Source organism: Calidris pugnax, unplaced genomic scaffold (genome assembly GCF_001431845.1).
Source record: "Calidris pugnax isolate Ruff unplaced genomic scaffold, ASM143184v1 scaffold9, whole genome shotgun sequence".
Taxonomy (NCBI): Eukaryota; Metazoa; Chordata; class Aves; order Charadriiformes; family Scolopacidae; genus Calidris; species Calidris pugnax.
The window spans coordinates 6,024,793-6,048,904 of NW_015090778.1; the positions used below are offsets into that span (position 1 = coordinate 6,024,793).

Here is a 24,112-nt window from a genome sequence, read left to right on the forward strand (position 1 = left end):
CCAAGACCTCAAAACACTTCTATAGGATGCAGGTATATATCAAATATATTGTTAAATCCTGAGTATAATCATAATTTGCTGGTAGCAGAACCCCGAGTGATGCCCAGCTCTTGGCAGACAGAGGAGACATGGGCTTTCTTAAGTTTAAAGCAAACCAATTTACCTGCCCGAGCGCTGCTGGGCTTTTTGTCAAGCCAATTTCTGCCTCTACCAAGAAACAATCGAATAAGTATTTGTAGTTATTCACTGAAATGTCTAAAGAAAGTAAATGAAAATCACATTATTGCTTAGAAAAGTATCCCCAAAACAAATCCCCCTGCTATATAAATATAAAACCACAACAACGTGGCAGAGCCCGATGATGATTTTATTTCAGGAGCTATTTGGAACATCAGTCTCAAAACTGATCAAACATGAAGAACAGCGTCTGCGGGGTGGTTTTCTAAAGCTTTCCTTTAAAGCAAACGTACTTGTCAATGAATAAAGAGGGTTTGTAGGAAACAGCAGTAGGTGTCCCATAAAAAACAAAAAAAGGATTTGTAATAAGCAGGCTGTCCTGGCTGTGTGGGGACGGGAACCCTCCCAGCAGCAAAGCTGTTCAGTTCGGGTGACCTCGTCGTGTTCAACACGCCGAGCAATGGGAATGTGCTTTTTTGCTGGTTTATTCCCCAAAAGGGAGGGGAGCGGGTGCTTGTCAGTGTGGGGGGGTGGCGGTTGCCCCCGAGGTCCCAGGCGAATGTGCAGGGACCCAGCAGTGGGGGGAAGGCGAGGGGGGCTCCTCTCTCTCGGGCTCGGTGCCGGGGTTCAGGTGTCCGGGAGCACCCCGGTGCCTTCGGTGCTGCTGCCTCCGCCGGGGGGGTCCTGCAAAACCAGAGGGCAATTTGGCTGCGGGTCGTGGCCCTGACCAACCCCCCCGGATCCCATCCCCAACCACCCCTGGATCCCTGGCCAAGCACTTTTGGGCACCATGGGGCGAGCTCCTGCGCACGGGGGAAATCACAGAATCATAGAATTGTCTAGGTTGACACGGGGGAAATCATAGAATCGTCTAGGTTGGAAGAGACCCTTGGGATCATCGAGTCCAACCATCTCCCCTACTCTACAAAGTCCTCCCCTACACCACATCCCTCAGTACCGCATCTAAACGGCCCTTAAACACAGCCAGGGATGGTGACTCCACCCCCTCCCTGGGCAGCCTGTTCCAATGCCCGACCACTCTTTCGGTGAAAAATTCCTTCCTAATGTTCAATCTAAACCTACCCTGTTGGAGCTTGAAGCCATTCCCTCTCGTTCTGTCACTAATTACCTGTGAGAAGAGACCAGCATCAACCTCTCTACAGTGTCCTTTCACGAAGTTGTAGAGAGGGATGAGGTCTCCCCTCAGCCTCCTCTTCCTCAGACTAAACAGTCCCAACTCCCTCAGCCGCTCCTCATACGATTTGTTTTCCAGCCCCCTCACCAGCTTCGTTGCCCTCCTCTGCACTCGCTCCAGCCCCTCCAGATCTCTCTTGTATTGAGGTGCCCCAAACTGGACACAATACTCGAGGTGTGGCCTCCCCAGTGCTGAGTACAGGGGCACAATCACCTCCCTACTTCTGCTGGTCACACTATTTTTGATACAAGCCAGAATGCCATTGGCTTTCTTGCCCCCCTGGGCACACGGCCGGCTCATATTCAGCCCTTTGTCAACTAGAACCCCCAGGTCTCTTTCTTCCAGGCAGCTCCAGCCACACTTCCCCGAGCCTGTAGCGCTGCAGGGGGTTATTGTGGCCCAAGTACAGGACCAAGTGCAGGGAAAATGTGGTTTTCCCAATCATTCCCACTCCCTCAGCTCCCAGGGGGGAGGAAGAGGAGGAGGAGGCAGCTTGCCCCCCCTGGGAGCCATCCTCCTCCTGGTCCTCTCCCCCATCCTCCCTCCGCCCTCGGCTCTGCTCTCTCTCAAAAGCGCCTGAGAGAAGAGAAACCTGGCTGTAAATTAGCCGGGAGGATTTTTCAATCCGAGATGTGCACTTCCCCCCCCCCGCCCCCCAGCAGCACCGCTGGTATTTCATCCCTTGGCCGCCAAACTCCGGGGAATTAATCCCGGCCGGCGCTGACAGCGTTTACATTCAGCGCTGCTCAGATAAACCATATCAGCCAGCACAGCTGAAGAGGAGCCGGGCGCGGAAGGAAGGGCCGGCTCCTGCTCAGTGTCAGCCCCACCGGGGTGGGATGATATTTTCCTGTCTTTTTTTTATTTTATTTTTTTTTCCCCCCAGGGGTTTTGCTCTGAGCAAGGAGCCGCCGCAAACCCTCCACAGCTGAGGGTGGCCTTAGGGTGGTTCATACAGCCAGGAGCTTCTGGCTCTTAACTCTGTGGAGACAATGGAGAAGAAGGGACGTGTCCTTCAATGGAGAAGAAGAAAGGACCTGTCCTTCAAGCCGGTGGGAGCCTGTGAGCTCGGTCTCCCGAGGTTTCTTGCCCTGTGCCACCCAGCACACAAGGGAGGGCTTCTCCTCACTGCCAGCTCCCACAGGATGGGTTTCAATAGGTATTTGCACAGCACAATTATTGCATATTCTCTCTTTTAATCTCCCCCTTGCAGATGTATTTCTGCCAGTCCCTTGCAGTAGCCTCCTGGCTCTCCCCTTGGCTGTCACTGGGTGCCAGTGGGATATGGAGGTGCCACCACTGAGCCAAACCTGCACAGGGCTCATGAAACCATAATTCCCCTCTCCCCAGCCCCTAAAGCATCCCTGGGACCACCGAGGTGGTGTCTAAGAGCAGGATCTCCTCCAGCTCCCTCAGTTGAGGGTTGTCTCCTGGAAAACAGCATCCCCGGGCTGTGACACTTGGAAACAGGGTGGGTGTAGCCCCCCCACCATGGGGACAGGAGGGTGTGAGCCCATCACCCAAGCATCTGGGCCAGTGTTTCAGTATATGGTCAGCCTCATCCTCCCACCCTGTCTCCTTTCCCCCCAGAGCTTGCAGAGCACTGGTGTGGCCACAGGGTCCAGGTCACGGTGCGATCGTCACAGCCGCCCCAAAGTGACGGGATCTGGGGGTAAATATTAGTACAAAGCGAAGGGCTGTGTACATATTTTCTCCCTGCAAGGTAATGCTGAAATTCCCCACTCCTTTTCCACAAGCTGTTGGAAAAACCAGTCCCGTGTCAGCGCCCTCCGGCCACCGCTGGTTCTGGGTAGTCCCAGCCCAGCCTGCAAAGGTCTAAGAGCTTCAGGTCCCCACTGTGACCTCCCCACTCCTGAGCCCTTTTTTGCTTGTGGTTTCCAAGCCAACGTTTCCCATCTGGAGCACAGCAGCGTGCGGGCTCTGCTGACCATGTGCTTCCCCCTGGAAGTGTACACAGGATGTGGTGGAGACTCCTGGGATGGCTTATTAATTGCATTAACAGCACCAAGCGGTTTCCACCCCCCCGGCAAAGAAGAAGCAGTGGGACAAGACAGATTGAAGCAGGCAGCTATTTCCCTCCCCACATGGGTTGGCCTTTGGTTCCCTTCTGCGTGGCCGTGGCTGGTTGGGCTTGCCTTGTCCAAGCTGTAGGGGGAGAAATAGGCTCCCCTTGCATGGACACCCCGTCCCTGTAGCTTGGGGACCCTGGACCAGCTCAGGTGCCTGCCCACGCAAGAGCTACCCCACCATGTGCAGGGCTGGAGAACATCATCTTTGCCCTCAGCCCAAGAGGAGACAAGCCAACACCAGGCTCCCCAGGACCCTGGGCAGCCTCCAAGGCACTAATTTCTGCCCTCCTCCCTCTCAGACCCCACTGAGCCCCCCCACAGCCTCGGACATGGGTCCTAAACTGGGATTGCTCCCCTGCATGTGGCCAGGTGCTGGTGGTTTCTACCATCCTGGTGGGATGAGCTTTCCCTTCCCTGAAAGTCCATTCCAACTTCTGCTGGTGTACTTGGCATCAGCAGAGAGGAGCACAACAGAAAGGATTGCTTGGATATTTTTTTTCCAAGATTTGCATCCCAAGGAAATGGGGCCTATGGGACTGTAACATGTGTCTGTCTGTCCATCCGCCCTCTGCCAACAACTTGGGAAAGGCTGGCCAGCATCAATCAAGTTTGACAGAGGTCTCGAGTGCATCACGGGCCTGTTTTGCAAAAGAGGGAGCTGGAAAGACCCACAGAGGGAAACCACAGTGTGACCCAACCGTGCTGGGACCCGTCCCACGCCAACGTGATTCAGCCACAGCGTGAGGCACAGGAGGAGCCGTGTGGGACAGAGCCACGGAGAACTTGGCTGCTGCTGCTCAGGGAGATGTTTGTTATTTTTAAGGGCTGGGAACTCTCTCACAGTCCTCGGAGGTCGTGGTTGCTGCATCTTGTGGCCATCATCTCCACTGGCTTAATGGCCAGCTCTGCCCCACTGCCTCCTGCAGCAGAGAGGAGCCTTCATCTCGGTGCCTGCCCAGATTTGTGTGCCATGGAGGCTGTGAATCAGGTTTTGGACATCTGTTAAGGAAAGTCCCTGGCCGATCCCATACAGCTCATCCTCCCTGTGTGCATTTTGGGCTGGTGAAGGCATGGGAATGGCTCCTGATTCCAGGGGAACCCCCAGAGGTTGGCACAATGTACCAGGAAGCCAAGGGAAGAGCCTGGAGGAGGAGCAGACCTTCCCCTTCTCACTTGATCCCGACACTAAAATGCTCATCTCCTCCCTTTGCCGCTGCTTTCCAGCCACAGAGCTCCCTCCCCAGCACCCCAGAGCCAGCAGGACCTCACAAACCCATCTAGCCCCAGGACAGCCCCCCACAGCCCTCCCTCCCCACCCCCAAAACCTCGCAGCCACCCCACCGGAAAGAAACCAAGAAGAGCTGGAGGGGGGTTTGATCGATTTATCCACTGAAGATACAAGTTTGGGTTTAATAACACCATTCTGTCCGGTTACAAACATACTAAAAACCTACAAAAAAGAAAAACGAGTTACAGCCATCGTACACGGAACGGCATGTATAAAACCAGCACGGAAGCGCCGAGGAACACGTACATGAACAGTATCCGCAGCAGCAACAGGAAAGACACGGAGTTACATCAGACCACGCCGGCTCATGTCTGTGGGTCACGGTGGGACTGGTTAAGACATACTAACAATTAGAGACAGCTTTAGCTATGGAAAATAATTAGCGTGGCAGTCTGTTAAATAGGTCAGACCCAGGCGGGTTAGTTTTATCCCTCCCTTTCTGTCCGTTGGCCCATGGGTTTCCCTTCCACCCATCCCAGCGCTGGCCCCGAGTGGTCCTTGCACCGATATCGGTGCACCAGGGCAGCTTCCCCACAGCAAGGGGCAAGGAAAGGCTGAGATCTGGCACCAGGGGCCAACCAGCCCAAATCTGGTCCCCACTGAAGTCACTTTACTGAAAAGCAGGGAGAGGCTGGGATCCCCCTTACTGGGGCAAACTGGCAGAGATGCGAGAGGAGTCCCCTGGGGCTCACCTGCCTCGGGGATTTGTCTCGCCATAAGAGAAGACAAAGGTGGTGGCACAAGGTCCTTGGGGGTTCCTTGCCCGAATGGCTCTGGGGTGTCTCTCTGGCTGGCCGGGTGTATATGGAGCTGATCATGAGCACTGGCCACAGTGGGGGGGGGGGAGCAGGGTCTGTGTCCCAACCCATCCCAACCCAACACTTCCCATCCCAACCTAACACTTCCCATCCCCTCCAGCACTGAGCTCCCTCTGACCAAGGGCAGTGTTGAACTCGGGGTGGGGGGGACACAAGCTGGTTGATGTGAGCGGGTGTCCCCAGAGAGAGCCAGGATGAGGTGCTTGGGGTGGAACCCTTCCCCTGGGATGCCAATTCTCCCCCTCACTCACCATTAATCTGCAGGGGACACAAGGACTTTCCCACCCTGGTCACAGGTCCGAGCCCAGCCCTGGTGCTCATGCTGAAGCACTGGCTGAGCTGGGGGCCAGATCCTGCCCTGTTTCCAAGGCAGGAGCAGCTCCCAGCTGGGCTTGGGTGGCTTGCATGGGGGTGGCCACGATGGCACGGGCACCAGACAGGAGCAGAGCAAGGAGGAGCAGCCCTGCAGCATCCCTGGGGCAGGAAAATGGGGCTGGGGGACACAGAGGTCCCCCCCAGGACAGGGTAGAGACCAGCCAGTCCCATGGCTGGAGCCCCCAGCTTCTTCCTCCTGAATTTTGGGGGGGATCACTTTGCAGGTGGGTCCCTACTTGCCACTGCCAAGGAGAGTGGAGCTGAGCCCGAAGCAGGCATGGGCAGTGCCCATATCTCAGCCCAAGAGCGCTGGGAGGTGAAATGTCGTGCCCCAGTGAGCAGAAGCTGAAGAGAAGGAGGAATAATGGGGGACAATAATGGGGGACAAGGGGGTCCCCAGCCGGCTGCGGTGGGTTCTGGGGGTGGGGGGTGACAGGGAGCAGCTGTGCCTTCGTGTGCACCAGAGAGCCACGCTCAGAGCCAGGACCCGGCCTCCCTTTCTGCTCTTCCACATGGCATTTATCAGCCCCGTCACTCTGGAATGGTATGTTTTCCTTTTTCTGTTCCTTTTCATCTCTCCCCAGATGAGATTTTCCCCCGATTTAAGCAATGCCTGCTCTGCTGCGGGCGGCGAAGAGGGGGCGTTCGTTTTCTTTCCATCTCTTCCCCCCATGAGCTCTGCCCCGGCCGCCCTCCCTGCTTCATTTTACTTCCTACAGAGCTGGTAAAAATAAACATGTTTTCGTTTGCATATATTGGGCTGGCCTGCAATTTTTTTGGCTGGTGGGGGGAGCTCCTCGAGGGACGGCAGCTGCACGCATCTGGATTCGCTTTAGAAAAATGTGCCTGGAAAAATAAAAAAAAAAAAAACCCAAGCCCAGCACACACACGCGTGGGAGCACAAGGTCACGGGCCAATTTTTTCTAGGGATGCAAAAAAAAAAAAAGAAGAAGAAACCAAGCCCTGTTGAAAAGGGAGATGAGGGGACACCAAAGCCAAGGCACTCGGGTGGGTCAGGCGTGAGCACGAGGACTTTCCAGCCACCCCAAGATCACTGCCCTGGTGATCGCGACCAAGCCCAGTTTTGGTTGTGGGGAGGGTGAGGAAGGGTTTGCACTGGAAAGTCAAAATTCCCACCTGGAGAATATTAACCTCAAAGTTATTGTGTGAACTTTGTCTAAAGACGAAACATCCCTGTACGGAAACATCCCTGGCCCAGCATCCGCAGAGCACAGGGAGTACATGAACTCATCGAAAATATGCGCCGCTGGCCCCGAGGTTTTGGCAGAAATCGGGGAAGCTCATGAGAGTCCCATGATGTACCCAAAAAAAAAAAAAAAAAATTAAGAAAATCTAACAGTCTTTCTCCAGCATCACACTGGAGCGAAGTCAATGGCTGGACAGGTCTTTTCCCACCTGCATGGACCTAATCCTGGCACCGACCAGCAGCCGATGTCTGAGAGATGCCTCCACCAACGGCGCAAGGGAAGAGGAGCTGCTTCACCATTTGGAAGCATCAGGTGCTGGCACCTTCACGGGTACAGGCTGGTGGGGTGAATTCTGGGGGCGCTGACCTAGAATGGGGTGACAGCCCACCCCATCAGCGAAGCAGCATCACTTGTCACCCTGTTCCTGTCCTTTCCTTTCATAAAGCCCTCGCCTCTCACACTGCCCTGCCAAGGACGGTGCCCTGGGTGGTTATTTCCACCCAACCCTCTGTGTACACCCAGGACATGCCATTGCTCCTCTCCACATATTTTACCACAGGACATAGGAAGGAAAGAACTGCAAGGCCAGAGAGTGGCTGTAGTGGCATTAGTGGTGCCCTCGGGCTATTTTGGAATTATCCAGGACTCTGCAGGAAGGTGAAGGAGCTCTGGGGAACACAATCAAGGGGCTTAGAGCCCTCCCTAGATCCCTCTTTGCCCAGAGCCAGGGCACTGGGTGATGGCACAAACTCCAGGCTGCATCTCACCAAGCCCAGAGGAACAGGAGAAGACATTTCCAACAGTCATCCCCAGGGTCACTGCCCAAGCATGGGCTGTGCCAACCTCTGTGCATGAGCGATGGAAGGAGCAGGGCTGGGGTTTGCCCCTCCATAGAGGCTTCCACAGATCCTGAGCAGAAACCTGCTGTAACAGCCAGCAGAGCAGAGGGAAAAACCCCACTGAGAGGAGCAGGCACCCAGTGCTGGCCACCCTGACAGTGCCCGGGCTGGGGAGCCCCTGGGCATGGAAGCAAAACACCAGAAATGGGGAAAAAAAAATAATCCTATTCCCTGGGGATGATTAGAAGCAGAGATGAACTGGCTGCGGGTGAGTGAAGAAGCAGGAGTTTCTGGCTGGCTGCTCCGGAGGAGGGAGGGCAGCCCCAGGGAGAGTTACTGCTGCCCCAGTGTCCCCATGCGGAGGAAGGGATGTCCCCAGGGCAGCTGTGGGGATCCCAGCCAGGACTGTGGGCTCCCTGCCTGTCAAATCGACATCCAGGACAGGAGCTGGTCTCCCCAGGAAAGCTGCCAGCTCCTGAGGGCAGCAGTGGAGTGAGGCCAGAGGAGATCTCAGAGGGGAACCCCTTCTCCAACTTCGATAGGTAACGTTGCCGTTAACATCAGAGCTTTAAAAACAACAGAGACATTTTGGGAAACACTGGCTGGCGAGGATGCCAAAGCTTCCTAGCACACCTGATGCTGCTTCATCCTCAACCCTTTGGGAATCAGTCCCCAGAGCATCCTATAAATCCAAACAGACGTGTGCAGGAGGCAACGGGGCTGCTCCTCCTCCCTTGTTTTTTGTAACCGAAGGGGAAACTGAGGCAGCAAAGCCAAGCACCCACAGCTTCAGGAGGAGTTGGTGTTGGAGGCAAGCTGAGTGCTGCGATGCCAGCAGCCACCTCTTGTTTTTTTGGGGGAGGGCCCTTTGCCAGGCACAGATGGGGGTGCTGCCAGCCCCCGAGGAGGGGGACAGGTCCTGCACGGGATGATTGCTACCAGGCACTTTATTTGAAGGAGCCCAGTTTCGCCAAGAGGGCAGGAAAATGCTCTACGTAACAAGGTTATTTTGTAAATTTAACAGAGCAGGGACCTTTCTTCACGCCCGGGAATCCCTCCTCCTACATCTACTTTGTCTTTCCCTCTCCTGATCACAGCCACAGCCTGAACCCCCCTTCTCCCCAGGTGGGCAGAGCTGCCCCAGCCCTGCTGCTGGCTGCCGGATGGACAGACCGATGCACACCAGCTCCCAGGGTGATGGCACAACATGTGCCACCCAACCCCATCCTCCTGCCCAGGGGAGCTGAAGGGAGGCAGGTGGGCTCACCAGCTCCCTGCATCTGGCACAGGGATCCCACCTACACGCCGTGCTCCGAGCCATGGGGGAGGCAGCCCAAAGGCATCCCCCCTCCTTTCCCAATCTCTAAGGCTGGAGGAGAACATCTGTCCCACCAGCCCCAAGAGGGTTTGCAACAACCAGCCAAGGAGAGGGTTTGGGGATGATGAGACGGGTGATGGCTGCTGCTGGCCCACGGTGGAGGGTGATGGACAGCTGAGAGCAGCTCAGCCATCAGCCCTGCCACCCTGCCAGGTGAGCAGAGAAAGTGCAAAGCAAAGCGTTTTCGGTGCCAGCCGGCGGTCTCCATAAGCATCGTGCCCCCAAAAGCGAGGAGCCAGGTTTACCCGGGGGCTTCACGTGGAAGATGAGGGCCGTGTCGTTCATCAGTGAACAGGGCTGCACCTCTCTGCTGCACAGCAGAGCCTGTGCAAGGGACTTGGAGATGGCGCAAGCGAGGTGCAGGATTTGGGAGGTGGTGATGGACAGGCCAGGACAGTAAGATGGAGCCAACAACCAACACTCTCCCCTCGAGCTCTGCATCCCCTTCCAGCGTCCCCTGCCAACTGCTTCACCCCGACCCACCCACACCCTTCGTGGTTCTATTTATTTGGCTTGTTTAGTTTGTTTTTAAACCCCGTGGAGATCAAATTGTGACTTGGCAGCTAACAGAGCTGGCCCTACCGGGCTCCCCAGACTGAGCGAAGATCTTGAGAAGAGACCAGAGTGAAGTCCTGGGGTGAGCGAAGCCCTCCCTGCCCCTCGCCCGGCCCCGCTGGCCGCTCACAGGGTGGCGGTGGGGTACTGCGCCCAGCCCACCTCCTTGTACGCCGCCGTCACGTGGGTGTAGATGAGGGTCCTCATCTTGGTCCAGGCACTGTGCGCCTCCGGGGTGAAGTCGTTGGCGTATTCCTCAGCGATGACCTCCAGCATGACACCAGTGAGTTTCTGGAGGGAGGCAGGCAGCAAGGGGTTAATAATCACAGAATCACAGAATCTTCTAGGTTGGAAGGGACCTTAAAGATCATCTTGTCCAACCGTCAACCTCACTGACAAAAATAGACACCCACACAACAAACAAGGAGCATCATCACTAAACCATCCCTCCCAGCACTACATCAACCCGTCTTTTGAACACCTCCAGGGATGGGGCCTCAACCCCCTCCCTGGGCGCCCATTCCAATGGCTGAGAACCCTTTCAGTGAAAAAATTTTTCCTAATATCCAGCCTGAACCTCCCCTGGCGCTACTTGAGGCCATTTCCTCTTGTCCTGTCGCCTGTGACTTGAGAAAAGAGACCGGCCCCCACCTCTCTACACCCTCCTTTCAGGTAGTTGTAGAGAGCAATAAGGTCTCCCCTCAGCCTCCTCTTCTCCAGGCTGAATAACCCCAGCTCCCTCAGCCTCTCCTCATAAGACTTATTAATCTCCAGAGATCGGCTAACAGCAAATTTAGCTTTTTCCCCAGAGCATCCTATAAATCCAAACAGACGTGTGCAGGAGGCAACGGGGCTGCTCCTCCTCCCTTGTTTTTTGTAACCGAAGGGGAAACTGAGGCAGCAAAGCCAAGCACCCACAGCTTCAGGAGGAGTTGGTGTTGGAGGCAAGCTGAGTGCTGCGATGCCAGCAGCCACCTCTTGTTTTTTTGGGGGAGGGCCCTTACACAGCTCCTGCATGGGATGATTGCTACCAGGCACTTTATTTGAAGGAGCCCAGTTTCGCCAAGAGGGCAGGAAAATGCTCTACGTAACAAGGTTATTTTGTAAATTTAACAGAGCAGGGACCTTTCTTCACGCCCGGGAATCCCTCCTCCTACATCTACTTTGTCTTTCCCTCTCCTGATCACAGCCACAGCCTGAACCCCCCTTCTCCCCAGGTGGGCAGAGCTGCCCCAGCCCTGCTGCTGGCTGCCGGATGGACAGACCGATGCACACCAGCTCCCAGGGTGATGGCACAACATGTGCCACCCAACCCCATCCTCCTGCCCAGGGGAGCTGAAGGGAGGCAGGTGGGCTCACCAGCTCCCTGCATCTGGCACAGGGATCCCACCTACACGCCGTGCTCCGAGCCATGGGGGAGGCAGCCCAAAGGCATCCCCCCTCCTTTCCCAATCTCTAAGGCTGGAGGAGAACATCTCTCCCACCAGCCCCAAGAGGGTTTGCAACAACCAGCCAAGGAGAGGGTTTGGGGATGATGAGACGGGTGATGGCTGCTGCTGGCCCACGGTGGAGGGTGATGGACAGCTGAGAGCAGCTCTGGCCACAGCCATCAGCCCTGCCACCCTGCCAGGTGAGCAGAGAAAGTGCAAAGCAAAGCGTTTTCGGTGCCAGCCGGCGGTCTCCATAAGCATCGTGCCCCCAAAAGCGAGGAGCCAGGTTTACCCGGGGGCTTCACGTGGAAGATGAGGGCCGTGTCGTTCGTCAGTGAACAGGGCTGCACCTCTCTGCTGCACAGCAGAGCCTGTGCAAGGGACTTGGAGATGGCGCAAGCGAGGTGCAGGATTTGGGAGGTGGTGATGGACAGGCCAGGACAGTAAGATGGAGCCAACAACCAACGCTCTCCCCTCGAGCTCTGCATCCCCTTCCAGCGTCCCCTGCCAACTGCTTCACCCCGACCCACCCACACCCTTCGTGGTTCTATTTATTTGGCTTGTTTAGTTTGTTTTTAAACCCCGTGGAGATCAAATTGTGACTTGGCAGCTAACAGAGCTGGCCCTACCGGGCTCCCCAGACTGAGCGAAGATCTTGAGAAGAGACCAGAGTGAAGTCCTGGGGTGAGCGAAGCCCTCCCTGCCCCTCGCCCGGCCCCGCTGGCCGCTCACAGGGTGGCGGTGGGGTACTGCGCCCAGCCCACCTCCTTGTACGCCGCCGTCACGTGGGTGTAGATGAGGGTCCTCATCTTGGTCCAGGCACTGTGCGCCTCCGGGGTGAAGTCGTTGGCGTATTCCTCAGCGATGACCTCCAGCATGACACCAGTGAGTTTCTGGAGGGAGGCAGGCAGCAAGGGGTTAATAATAACAGAATCACAGAATCTTCTAGGTTGGAAGGGACCTTAAAGATCATCTTGTCCAACCGTCAACCTCACTGACAAAAATAGACACCCACACAACAAACAAGGAGCATCATCACTAAACCATCCCTCCCAGCACTACATCAACCCGTCTTTTGAACACCTCCAGGGATGGTGCCTCAACCACCTCCCTGGGCAGCCCATTCCAATGCCTGATAACCCTTTCAGTGAAAAAATTTTTCCTAATATCCAGCCTGAACCTCCCCTGGCGCAACTTGAGGCCATTTCCTCTTGTCCTGTCGCCTGTGACTTGAGAAAAGAGACCGGCCCCCGCCTCTCTGCACCCTCCTTTCAGGTAGTTGTAGAGAGCAATAAGGTCTCCCCTCAGCCTCCTCTTCTCCAGGCTGAATAACCCCAGTTCCCTCAGCCTCTCCTCATAAGACTTATTAATCTCCAGAGATTGGCTAACAGCAAATTTAGCTTTTTCCTCAGAAACCACAATTTAATCCCATGGCTGAGTTCTGGGAATGACATCCCTCTGCAGGACAGACATTTAGGACGCCTGTCAATACCCCAGGGAACAGACAAGCCAGAGGAAGTTGGAACCCAGCATGATGGGGTTCAAGCATCTCTCCAGTTTGTGCACCTCACATTATTTAGTCCCTTCTATCATGCTTGATTTCTAAAAGAAGGGACACACAGCTGCAGCCGTGTCAGAGGGGCTGCGGGCAGGTGAGTTCCCCTGGGCAGGGCAGGATACTTGATGCTCCAGCGTTGGCTGCATTTGGGAACAGTGGTCTCCATGGGACAGCATTGCCTTGGGACACTCTGGCCACATGGGGAGCAACCCCCATGACCAGCCAACCTTCTGTGGCCAAGAACAGGCAGCACCCACTCCCCACACTCCCTCTCTCCTGCCCTCTTTCTCATTTCTACAGCATCCAGGAGAATTTTATTACTTTTTTTTGCTCCCATCCTTTACCTTAAAGTAGATGGGCTCCACTTTGTGCTTGAGGGCGTGGGCCTTGCCCACCAGGGCCAGGACAGAGGAGACCTTTTCGGAGTCATTGAGGTTCTCCACCACAGTGTTAATGGCAGTCATGACCCGTCGAGCGTGCTTACGCAGTTGCAAGCTCCTCTCCATCTCCAGCGGGTCCTCCATGTGCTTGAACTGGCTGAAGTACTGCTTGGCCGACGGGAAGTTGACAAAAAACCTTCAAGAAAGAATAGACACAAAATACCGTCAGGAGACTGAGAGTTTAGAGCAGAGCACGGAGTGATGAAGATGATGGAAACCAGCCCCCTTGAACCTAACACAGCCATGGCTGGTTTTCTCATTGAGTTCCCTGGGGTCTGTGGCATTCAGCAGCCTGAAAATCAGCAGGTTAATGCCTTCCCTACCTGCTGCTGGATATTCATCTACGAAACAGAGGCAAGACTGAGTTCTTGAGACTCCACCCCGGCATGCCAGACGCTGTACACATGCCCACATACATCAAAACACTGTGTCCTGTCTCAGAGAGCTGGAGATGAGCATGAAAACCCCTCTCTATCCCAGGCAGCCTCTCCCTGCCCTTCTTCCCCAGCCCTGTGGGCTTTATTCCTGCATTGCCACCCAAAAGAATCTCCCCCAGCCCAGGCTGCCCCTGACTTTTACAGATCAACCCTGACAGAATCTCCAGCAAGGTCTCAGCCCTGAGGTCATCTGTGCCAGGATCCATGTCCCCCAGCAGGAGGATGCCCCAAACACCCAGCCAGCCCCTCTGAGGGGCTGAGGACCCTCTTTTCTGCAGGATTAAATCAACCCAAATAAAACGCAGCTGAAGCAAATGAAGCTGTGGTGGCAGCTGATTTGCAGAGCTCTCTGGGGAGTGGGAGGGCTGGAGGGGGTTTGAAGGGCACAAGGTGATGAGATGCATGTCTGGGGCCACCGATACCAGCACCATCCCTGCCAGCACCAGAGCCAGTCACTCTCAGCAGCCGGGGCTCATACTCAAGCCATGTAAACCATCCCCTTCTACCCGATTTACTCAGAGAAAACCACGTCAGCATTCGCTCCCCGCTGTCCCTCCGAGGGGGCTCTCCCTGCCTCCTCTACTCCCTGCTGTCACCCAGGTCCCTCCCTCCGAGGGGGCTCTCCCTGCCTCCTCTAGGACTCCCCTTCACCTGAACTAGAGAAGGATGCTGTGGAGGTGGCAGACGGCTCCCAGGACTGTCCTCCATCATCCTGTGCTCCAGACAGACTGCCTCCTCCCCCCCAAACACCATCCCAAAGCATGTGAACCCATCCCACCCTTACCTCCCTCCAGGACCAGGTGAGATCCTCTTCCCCACTCACTACTCCACTAATAAGCCCAATATTGAGGACCAGGCTCATTTGCCACTTCATTATTCTCCTTTTTCCCCTCCCTTCCTTCCTTCCCCCGCTCCCTTGGCTTGTGAAACTCCGGGGCATTGCCAAGGAAGCGGCGTGAAGCAGCGCCTGGAGTGCACCACCGCTTCTGTCGCTTCCCCGAGGCATCTGGGATTCATCAGACATCCCGAAATAGGTTTCGGAGGTGTGAAGAGTGTGCAGCGGAAAGGGTGGAGGAGGAAGGAAGGTGGAGACAAGGTGTTGCTTTTGAAACCTGGAGGGGGACCCGTGACAAAACTCCTCTTGTTATTGTGCCGCCTCCCTCCCCACCCCCCCCAGCAAAGCTCCTCCTGACACATCTGGTCCCTGTCAGAAGAAATAATTTCCAGGCCCATCTGTCTCCAGCGATGCCCAGTCCATACCCTTCAGCTCGGAGCTGTCGGAGAGGTGGTTGGGGATGGACACCAGTCCCCTGGCTAGGGATGGAGCCAGCTGGGGCCACACACACAGCACCGTTCCCAGGATTAAAGACTTCTGCCCCAAGCACTTCCCAACAGAAGGAGAAACGTTCCTCTGTGTTCTAACGGGACTGTTGTTTCCATCTGGCCCCAACATCCTTCTCCCCCTGTCCCATCCCTCTCCACCTCTGGGTAAGTTACTGCAATCCCTGATCCTGCAGCCCCAGCAGCTTCCAGGTATTGACACTGAACACCCCAGCCCAGGGTTTTGCCATCCCTGTTGGTGGATCTTTTCTCCTTCATCCCCCTGCTCTGGCAGGCATCCCCCCGGGCGCTGGGAGTAGGGGATGCTGCTGAAAGTGGGACCTGCTGCCCACAGACCCCAGTGCAGGGGATGGAGGCTGTCAGCCGGTCAGAGCGTGCCAAGCCCCTGAATCCCAAACCATCAGAAGTTCCCTGAAAAGCCTTCTCTGATCTCAGCTCAAGGCCATGTTGCTGTGAAGACCCAGGGAACGAGCTGAGAAAAATTCCTAGTCGGAGCCAGGCTCTTCCAGCAGAATGGGTACAGCAAAGGGGGACCGACCCCCAAATTCCCAGGAATCGCAGCATCCCACACACACACAAGAAAAGGACCAAAAGGAGCCACTGGGGCTGATGCCCTTCAGGAGCAGCAGAAGCTTCACACCTCTCCCGTGGCATCACCTCCACCTCTCTGCTGCTTTCAGCTGGCTATGCCAGGAGCAAAGATTGATTAAACCCCCCAAAAAATCTCCAACCTGGGTGAGACCAGGCCAGTGAAGGATCCAAATCCTTGGTTTCTAACTTCTCCCCCCTTGGCAGACCCTCAAGGTGATGTCCCCGTGGGAGAGGAGCCCAGCAGCTTTCCTAAGGGACCTGCAAGAGGGACAGCAGTGGTCGCTGGAGGGATGTAAAACCAGCAAAACCCTGGCTCACGTGCTCAACCCCATGAGCTCCTTGCTTTCATCGACGGAGAACTGAAAAAGGAGAGCCCAAACCACCTCTGCTTCAAGTTGAAAAGCAAATCCGTGGCCAGTCAGAGACCTGCAGCCACCTCTCCTTGGCCAGTGCCTCTCCAAGGGCTGAACAGCAGGTGTCTGCAGCAAGAACTTCTGGCCTGGAGCAAATATTTGAGCTGTTGAACCAAGGAAAAGAGAGAAAGACGCTCGCTCTGCGGCGATTGTGAATAAACAGAGAAGATTGATTTAATACAAAGGTTAAATATAACCAGAGGAAAGGAGGAACAAAAGAAAAAAAAAAGAGGAAGAAATAAAATAACTCAAACAATAGCGAATTAGAAGAGGTGTCAGTTGGGGTTTTTCCATCTACAGAACATTTTTTGAGAGTTCAAACATCTCAGGCTCTGGAATTTTGTTGGCTCATTATGCGTGTGCGCTTTGCGCTCTTTTTCTTCATCAGAGTCATTAAAAAGATGATATTTACCATTGCATATCACAAAAAATGATGATGGATAGAAACCAGATGCCTGCATACCGATCTCATTAAATTTCTTTTTAAGCGATTCCATTCTGCACCCGCTAATTTGTACTCTGCGAGCTACATCTGGACCCAACTGACAGGATGTCAGGATTGCTTTTCCTCTCTCTTTTGCCCTTTTAACAACTTTAAGGACACAACCGTTCCCAGTAGCAGAGCCAAAGGAAATAATTAAGGTGCAAAACCACTGCGGTCACCGGGAACCTGTTTTCTGTTCAGGAGGAGAGATGCTACTTCTCCTCCCATCTCCCCAGACCCAGCAGAGCAAGCCCCACACAGAAGAAACCTTCAATCCCAGCCATCCCCTTCCTTTCCCACCTGGAAAAAGAATGAAAGGTGCTTTTTTGGTCTCCCTGAGCACCAAAACTCTCGATGCTTCACTTTCCCTGTTGGCAAATTGTGGGGAAAAAATACCAGCAAGCCCTCAAAGCTGCTGTGGGGCTTCACCTGAACCCCCAACCAGCACTTGTAAACTTTTTTTTTTGCTAGATTTTCCTACCAATGCTCTCATGCTTTCTCTCACCTCATCTCTCTATGTGGGAGAAACACAGCCTGGAGTCTCTCCGTGTCCCTTTTCAAACCTCTCCTCCCAGCTCCTTTCTGCTCGGGTGCCTACAGAGCAGCTGATAATGGGTAGGCAGGTGGTGTGTGGTGCTGCTATTTATTATGCCGAGGGTTGTCTCACCGCTTTGCCTGCACCTTCCCCCTGCTCCCCCTGGCCACCTGTAGCCCATCACCTTATTTTCAGGCTGGGGCAGGGGTGCTGGGTGCTGCCTGTGTTCACAGCTCCCAGCCCAAGGGGAGGAAGGTCTGGGCCATGTCAACGCCACCACCCAGCGAGACAGAAAGGCAAATCTAACTGGAGTGAGAAGAGGATGGTGTGCCCACAGCACAGCTCTGCCCAGGTCCTCTCTCATGGACTGGTGGAGATGGTGGTGGGCAGCATCTCCAGCTCCGGTGTGGGAAGGCTGGAGGGAAAAGGGCCAAGCCCCCCGTTCACACACTGATGCTAAATTCAACTCCTTCTACAGCTGAGGGAGAAGAGGTGTAGCTGGCCTTCCTCCAGGTGAAGCCCACATCCTGCTGCAAACCCTCGGGAGCAGACTCCAGCGCGACGCTGAGCGGTGCTGGGAGGCTGTGACGCCCCAGGCACCGCAGAGCCCCGGGGCAGAGGGATCAGGACACCCCAGTGAGGTCGGGAGGGGGACCAGCAGCAAAGATGCAGCCAAATATATTTGGGCACAAGCTAGCAATGCCCGGGGGCACGTTCTGCTCACTCGTGTGTGCACAGCTCACACCTCCGAGTCCTCATGGCTGTTGTCTTCCCCTACTGTGGATGTGGATTCAGCCCAAAGCCTCTTGGCCACGTAGGTGAACCTTTAGGCTGTGGGTAAGGACAGCTTTCACCAGATAAATGAAATAACAGCTCAAAGTGACTTTCCCACACCCCTCTGGTTTCCTATGGCCCTTGCAATCCCTTTCGCTCCGTGCCTTCATCCACAGCATCATCCTCCACATGTGTGTCCCTGCCCCTCTCTGCTGCCAAACTGCTGTCCCTGCTTGTGTCCCTGTGCCCTGGGTGCAAGCAGCACATGGGGACAGCCGTGTTAGGCCCTGCCACCCCGCCACCAGCATCTTCCCCTGGCTGGGCACCCTCCCTACAGCTCTGCTGAGTGGGCTCAGCGTGGCCCAGCAGGGGCCATGGGCATCAGGAGAGGATGCTATAACATGAGACTCGCCTCTGAGGCAGACGCAGGCTGAGGATGGAGCTTGCTGGAGCCCAGCTGTGTGTCCGCAACCCCCAGGGACAGCAGAGGCATTTGGAGGTGGAAGACAACCCCGAACCAGGTGGAGATCACAGAATCTTCATGGGTGGAAGGGACCTTTGAGATCATTGAGTCCAGCCATACACACACACACACAAAAAAAACCCCTGTAATCTTGGTCACTAGAGCATGCTCTGAAGTGCCACATCTACACATTTCTTAAATACCTAAAACATGATACTCGTCTCCGAGGCAGACGCAGGCTGAAGATGGAGCTTGCTGGAGCCCAGCTGTGTGTCCCCAACCCCCAGGGACAGCAGAGGCGTTTGGAGATGGAAGACAACCCCGAACCAGGTGGAGATTACAGAATCTTCATGGGTGGAAGGGACCTTTGAGATCATTGAGTCCAGCCATACACACACACACACAAAAAAAACCCCTGTAATCTTGGTCACTAGAGCATGCTCTGAAGTGCCACATCTACACATTTCTTAAATACCTCCAGGGCTGCTGGCTCCACCACCTCCCTGGGCAGGCCGTTCCAGTGCCTGACCACCCTCTCAGTAAAGGAATTCTTCCTAATATCTAATCTAAAGCTCCCCTGCTGCCACTTCAGACCATTTCCTATGGGGTAACCCAGAGTCACGAGGACGTGGTGCCTGTGCTGGTGCCCACCATCCATCCAGCACGATGGGGAACCCGCCATTTGCTGGTGTCCACCACCACCACCTCTCCCTCTCCAAGGCACCATCTCCAGCCGCCCCAGCTCGGCGTTGCCCGTGGCTCTGGCAGGGTTGCCAGGCGGCCAGCACTCCCCGTTCCCCGGCCGGGCTCGGTGCCTGCCAGCCCACCGAGGGCTGTCCTGACATTTCCCTGCCGTTAATGAGCGCTGAAACTCCGCAGACGGGCGCTCGCCGAGCCGCGGCCGGAGCTACAGCCCCGCTCCGCTGCAGCAGCCTCATTAACAGAGGCAATTAGCAGAGTGGAGACTTGGCCCTCGCCTCCTGCTCTGGGGGAGGGCTTTTCAGGGTTGGTACCCACACATCCAGGATGTCCTCAGCCACAGCCAGAGAAACCATCCGGGGACAGCCTTCGACCTCCCCTGTGCCTTTGTTTCCCTTGGCCAGGGATGTCCTTGCAGGTCTCGGGGTGTTGAGGGGGACCTTTCTAGATTGGAAGGGATGCAAGGGCAGCCCTGGGAGAGGGGACATGGGAAAGGCTCTTCTTGGGTCACCCTGAGAGCTGTGATGGCAGCCCCAAGGCTGAGGCTGGTGCGGGATGCGCCAAGGGGATCCCTGCACAACAACCTTGGCCACGAAGCAGCCAAAAGGGCTGGTTCCAGGTGCTGTGAATGGAGGGAAATGGAGAGAAAGGGGCCATTTCTAGACAGAGCTTGTTAAACCCACACTGGCCCCTTTCTCCACTCGTGGAGGGGCCTGTTGTTTTGGAAAACATCCCTTGTGTGTGTCCTTGTCAGCAGCACAGAGCCCTGCTGCTCTTGGTTTCTCCAGAAAAACATCTCTCTCCAGCTTGACCCCAATGATTCACGGGTGTGTGACAAGCCATGGGACAGGGCTGTCCCCACACAGAAGGTCGGGTTTTTCATTGGGCCCCGTTCAAAGCGAGATATTGCAACAGGGGGATCTTTCCAAGCAGCTTTGCTCTGAAATTTGCCTTTAGGCAGCCCCTTCCCTATGGACACCTCCACAAAAAACATTGGCTCTGCGGGGAGCTGCAAAATCATTTCTTAAAATGCCATTTTTGGGTGGATTCAACCCATTATTTTTAGGTTCGGCTGGGAAAAAAAAAAAGGGTTTTCTGCTTTGCCAGACTCATTACTCAGGCTCTTTGCTATTTTAACCTAAAGCTTACAATAATGTCTGGCATCCAAGGAGTGCTTTTGTATTTCAAAGCTCTCTGCAAACTGTCTGAATCCAGGTGTGTTAACTCAGATTAAGCAGCTGCCGAAATCCGGGGGCCTGGCTCTGCATTGGCAAGCCTTTCGCTTCCCCTCCTACACCTCCTGAGAGGGAAAGAGCCCACCAGGAGTGATGGAGAAGGTCATAAATTTGGGAATTTGGAAAGCTGATGGGTCTGGAGACGGAGGGAACGGTGATGGAGAAACCCGGTGGCCACGGCACAGGCTGCGGTGGCCGTGGCAGGTTGCATTGCCTGCGCCCGGCACAGAGCTAATAGAAATTATCCCTGGGTTTTATTCCCTGATGGGATCCCAAAAGTTTTGCAGTTCCACATCCGTGTGTGTGGGCGTGGGAGCGAAGGCATGTGGCGGTGGGGACAGGCTGTGGTTTCAGCCCCGGTGTCCCAGGCTTAGTTGGGGTCTGCAAAGGAGCAAAGGACCCCCCGCTGATGCTCCCCCCTCTTTCCCTGGGTGCTTTGGGCCCCTGTGTGCCACGGAGGGTGGGCAGTGGGGAAGGCTGAGCCCCCCTGGAGTGCTGGCACCCCCCCAGCACGGTCTCGGAGAGTGGTTTATTGGCAATAAACTGCTGCGAGGGCGTTGGAGAAAGGGGGATGCTCGGGGAGAGATGGGCTGATGCAGATGCCAGAGCTGCTGAAGGCTGCCCTGGCCCCCCCCATGCCTGGGAGAGCTCTAGTGAGGTGTGATTTTCAAAAAGGACCGAGTCCTAAAGTGCAGATGGGGAAACTGAGGCACAGCAACGAGCCCAGAGACATGGGGAGGCTATGGGTGAGCTGCAGCCCAGTTATCCCAGTCGTGTTGGACGATGTGCCCACTTGGGAGACACTGGAATGAAACACTCAGCCCCAAATGTGAGGTGGAGGGTCCAGCTCCAGCTCCAGCTCCAGCAAGGGTTAAGGCGGCCGCTGTGAGATGGAGCCCACAGAGGCCCCCGAGCTCCGGAGGAGGAAGATGAGCATGGCGAGGAGACTGTGCTTCCTCCGGTGCGAGGCTCCCCCACCGAGGAAATTGTCAATTAGCGACATAGTTTTAACCACACAGCACAGATTCCCATGATCCGGTGGCTGCTCAGCCAGAAGTCCCCATTATTCGTGTTTATGTCCCCTGGGAGCCCGGAGGTCCTGTGAGATCAGGACCCCACTGCGCTGCTGGCAGGGGCTTGCTGTGGCTTCATGCACCAGCAGCGGCCAGAAGGGCTGGGAACCTGATGCCCAGCTCCGTGCCTCAGTTTCCCCACCTGCAAAGCACAGAAAGGCTGGGGGTGGAAGAGGAGGTGGCAGGGCAGGGGCTGAAGGAGGGGCAGATGGAGTTGGACTGAGCTCTTGTGGGACGCCAGCACTGCATCCCTCCCCATCGCTGCCTTTTGGGTGGGCATCGCTGCCTCTGCCCTCGGGGCACAGAATTGTGCCCCAGATTCATTTCAACCCTTTCTCTCCGGACCTGCTGCAAGCCCCCAGCCCTTCCCACAAGGGAAAGTCATTCCCTTCCCTCAGCAGCTCCAAGGGGACGGAGCAGGATGGAGCAGACAAGCACGGAGACCCTCTGCCATCAAACACAGGCACTCCCCAGTCGCAACCCCGACAACAGAAATGTGGCTGCAAGAAGATTTTCCCCATTTTACCGGTCTGCACAGCGGGGTTGCACCAAAGTGGGGCTCACAGCCGTGTATCCCCCTTCCCTCTCCCCAACCACCCTTCTCCACGCCACTTTCTGCCTCAGTTTCCCTGGCAGGGCGACGAGCAGCACCAGCCCCCTACCAGTAAAGCTGGGATGCTGAATAAATCACGCTGGGCAGGTCAGCTCGCAGCGCGCTGGCGAACGCCCCCTCCTCATCCTCGACCTCTGGAGCTGCTGAATCATGTCTTGGGAAGCAGCTGCCGCCTGCCCGCGCCGCCCGGGCTCCCGGCGGCCTCCACGCATGACCCACTTCTCCCGGCGGCTGATTCCAGCTGGGAAAGGCAGCCGGGAGAGCCACCGGTGCTCCCAACCCCGGGCAGGGCTGCCCTGCTTTCGCCAGCATCCCCCGGGAGCTCAGGGTGAGCTCGTCGGAGCTCACAGGGGGAGAGGGGCAGCAGCACAAAGCCCTCGCTTTGGGGTTTGCTGCTGGGTTGGGGGGGGGACAGCTCAGCCACGGGAGCCACGGCACGGGGGGTGGAGGTGGATGGTAGCTCTCCTGAATTTCACCTTCATCCCTGGAGACATGCACTGAAAGTCCAGACCTCACTTGAAGCATCCCAGAGGGAGAGGGAGGTGGGTTTGGCTAGGATGTGCCATGGCCAAGCATGCAAAGGCTCCCAAGGAGCCCAGGGTCACCTTAGGTGCAGGCTCAGTCCTGCCCTGTTGGGACAGCGGAGGGAAACCCCTCACCAAGGTGCCACAACTCTCCCTGGAAAAAAAAACAAAACCAAACAAACCAAAAACTGGACCAGAAACTTCTACTGGGAAAGTTTGAGTCGGGACCAGAGCTTGGCCACATGGTCCCTGCTGCCATAACTTCCTGTCCCTTGTCCCCTGCCCTGCTCCGAGCCCCACGACTGCACACAGGGACACCAAAAAGCAATAAGCTGCCCTGGGTTTGCTGCCACAACTTGCTGTCCCTTGTCCCCTGCCCTGCTCCAAGCCCCACGACTGCACACAGGACACCGAAAAGCAATAAGCTGCCCTGGGTGAATCCCACACAACATTGACACAAGTCCCTTGGCACTGGCTGTGGGCACCAGGCACCTTCCCTGTGGTCATGGGCATGGGGCACCCGGCTGTGCTTGTGGATGGGACCATGGAATGACCTGGGTGTCAGACAATCACCTGGCCATGCCCGGCTGCTGGCCAAGTCCTGTGTCAAAGCTCATGGGAGAGGAATTTTGCATCCCCCAGACCTCTGCCACCCAGCCCAGGTAGGTTTGGAGACCCCAGCCATGGGGCTGTCACACCTCCTGGCCACCCCAGTTGGCTACGTGGCTGTGGAGGAATGGGCTCAGCCACCAGCTGGCTCTGAGAGAAGGAGATGTTTGAGAAGCAGGCACAGAGGGGACTCAAATGGCATTTTGGATTCTCTGTGCGGGGGTCTTGCTCGGAAAATCCCGTTGCAGCGCTGGCAGAGAGCCTGGAGGGGAACCGGCTCCGCTCACCGGCACGTCCGGAGAGCCTCTGCTCTCTGCAGATCCCATGGAATCGGGCCATCAGCTCTCAGCCTCTTGGAAAACTTTGGGATGGTTGTTAATAAACAGCACATCCATCCAAGGGGTTCTCCGAGCACCCGCAGTCCCCTTCTGCAGGAGGAAAAGGGGAAGGACACATCCCTGTCTCCTGTCTCCTATCGGGGTGCCTGGGGCTGGGCCCTGAGCGGGGAGACCCCTGCGTTGCTGGTCCCTGGGATAGGTGGTGGGAGCTTTGTCTCTCCCAAGAGCATCTCTGCTGTTTGCCAACAGGTCACTGCGGGCACCTCACCTGCCCCTCTCCTTGCCCTGCTCGTCCTCCCCCTCTTAAATAAGGGAAATGGGCTGCTGGTGCTGCACCCCACTGGTACCCCAACCTTCCGGTGTCCGTGGGACCCCAGGGGAATCCTGCTCGGTGCTTTCCCTGGGTGCCCAGCCACGGGTGACACCCCAGGACCATGCAAGAAAACCCACCCACCTCCGCTCCCCACCTCAGGAGCATCTCCCCCGTTTTGCTTCCAGGGGCAGACACGAGGCTGCCCATCTCCCCCACACAGCCCCACGCCGTCGGGCGATGCTCCGCACCCCGTTCCCGGGGTGGCTGTGTCCTGTCCCCCCCCATCACCACCTCCGCTGCCCCCCTCTCCTGCCTGTGC

General features: G+C 56.1%; 1 protein-coding gene and 1 long non-coding RNA gene across 2 annotated transcripts in view; both read right to left on the bottom strand.

Annotated features, from left to right (window-relative positions):
* Positions 1 to 346: 346 nt before the first annotated feature.
* LOC106894604 lies at positions 347 to 10,216 on the bottom strand. The gene is made up of 2 exons (XR_001413293.1): positions 10,086 to 10,216; positions 347 to 861 (listed from the first exon to the last, which is right to left on the bottom strand). It is a non-coding gene; the product is annotated as an uncharacterized LOC106894604 (long non-coding RNA).
* A 1,025-nt stretch (positions 10,217 to 11,241) lies between these two features.
* CYGB (cytoglobin) overlaps positions 11,242 to 24,112 on the bottom strand; it is a 13,765-nt gene continuing 894 nt past the window's right edge. The window contains exons 2-3 of the mRNA XM_014950478.1: positions 13,256 to 13,487; positions 11,242 to 12,246 (exon numbers count right to left, since the gene is read on the bottom strand). Of these exons, the coding sequence (XP_014805964.1) occupies positions 12,082 to 12,246; positions 13,256 to 13,487 (397 nt within the window). The 3' untranslated portion in view covers positions 11,242 to 12,081. The remainder of the gene's footprint in view (positions 12,247 to 13,255; positions 13,488 to 24,112) is intronic.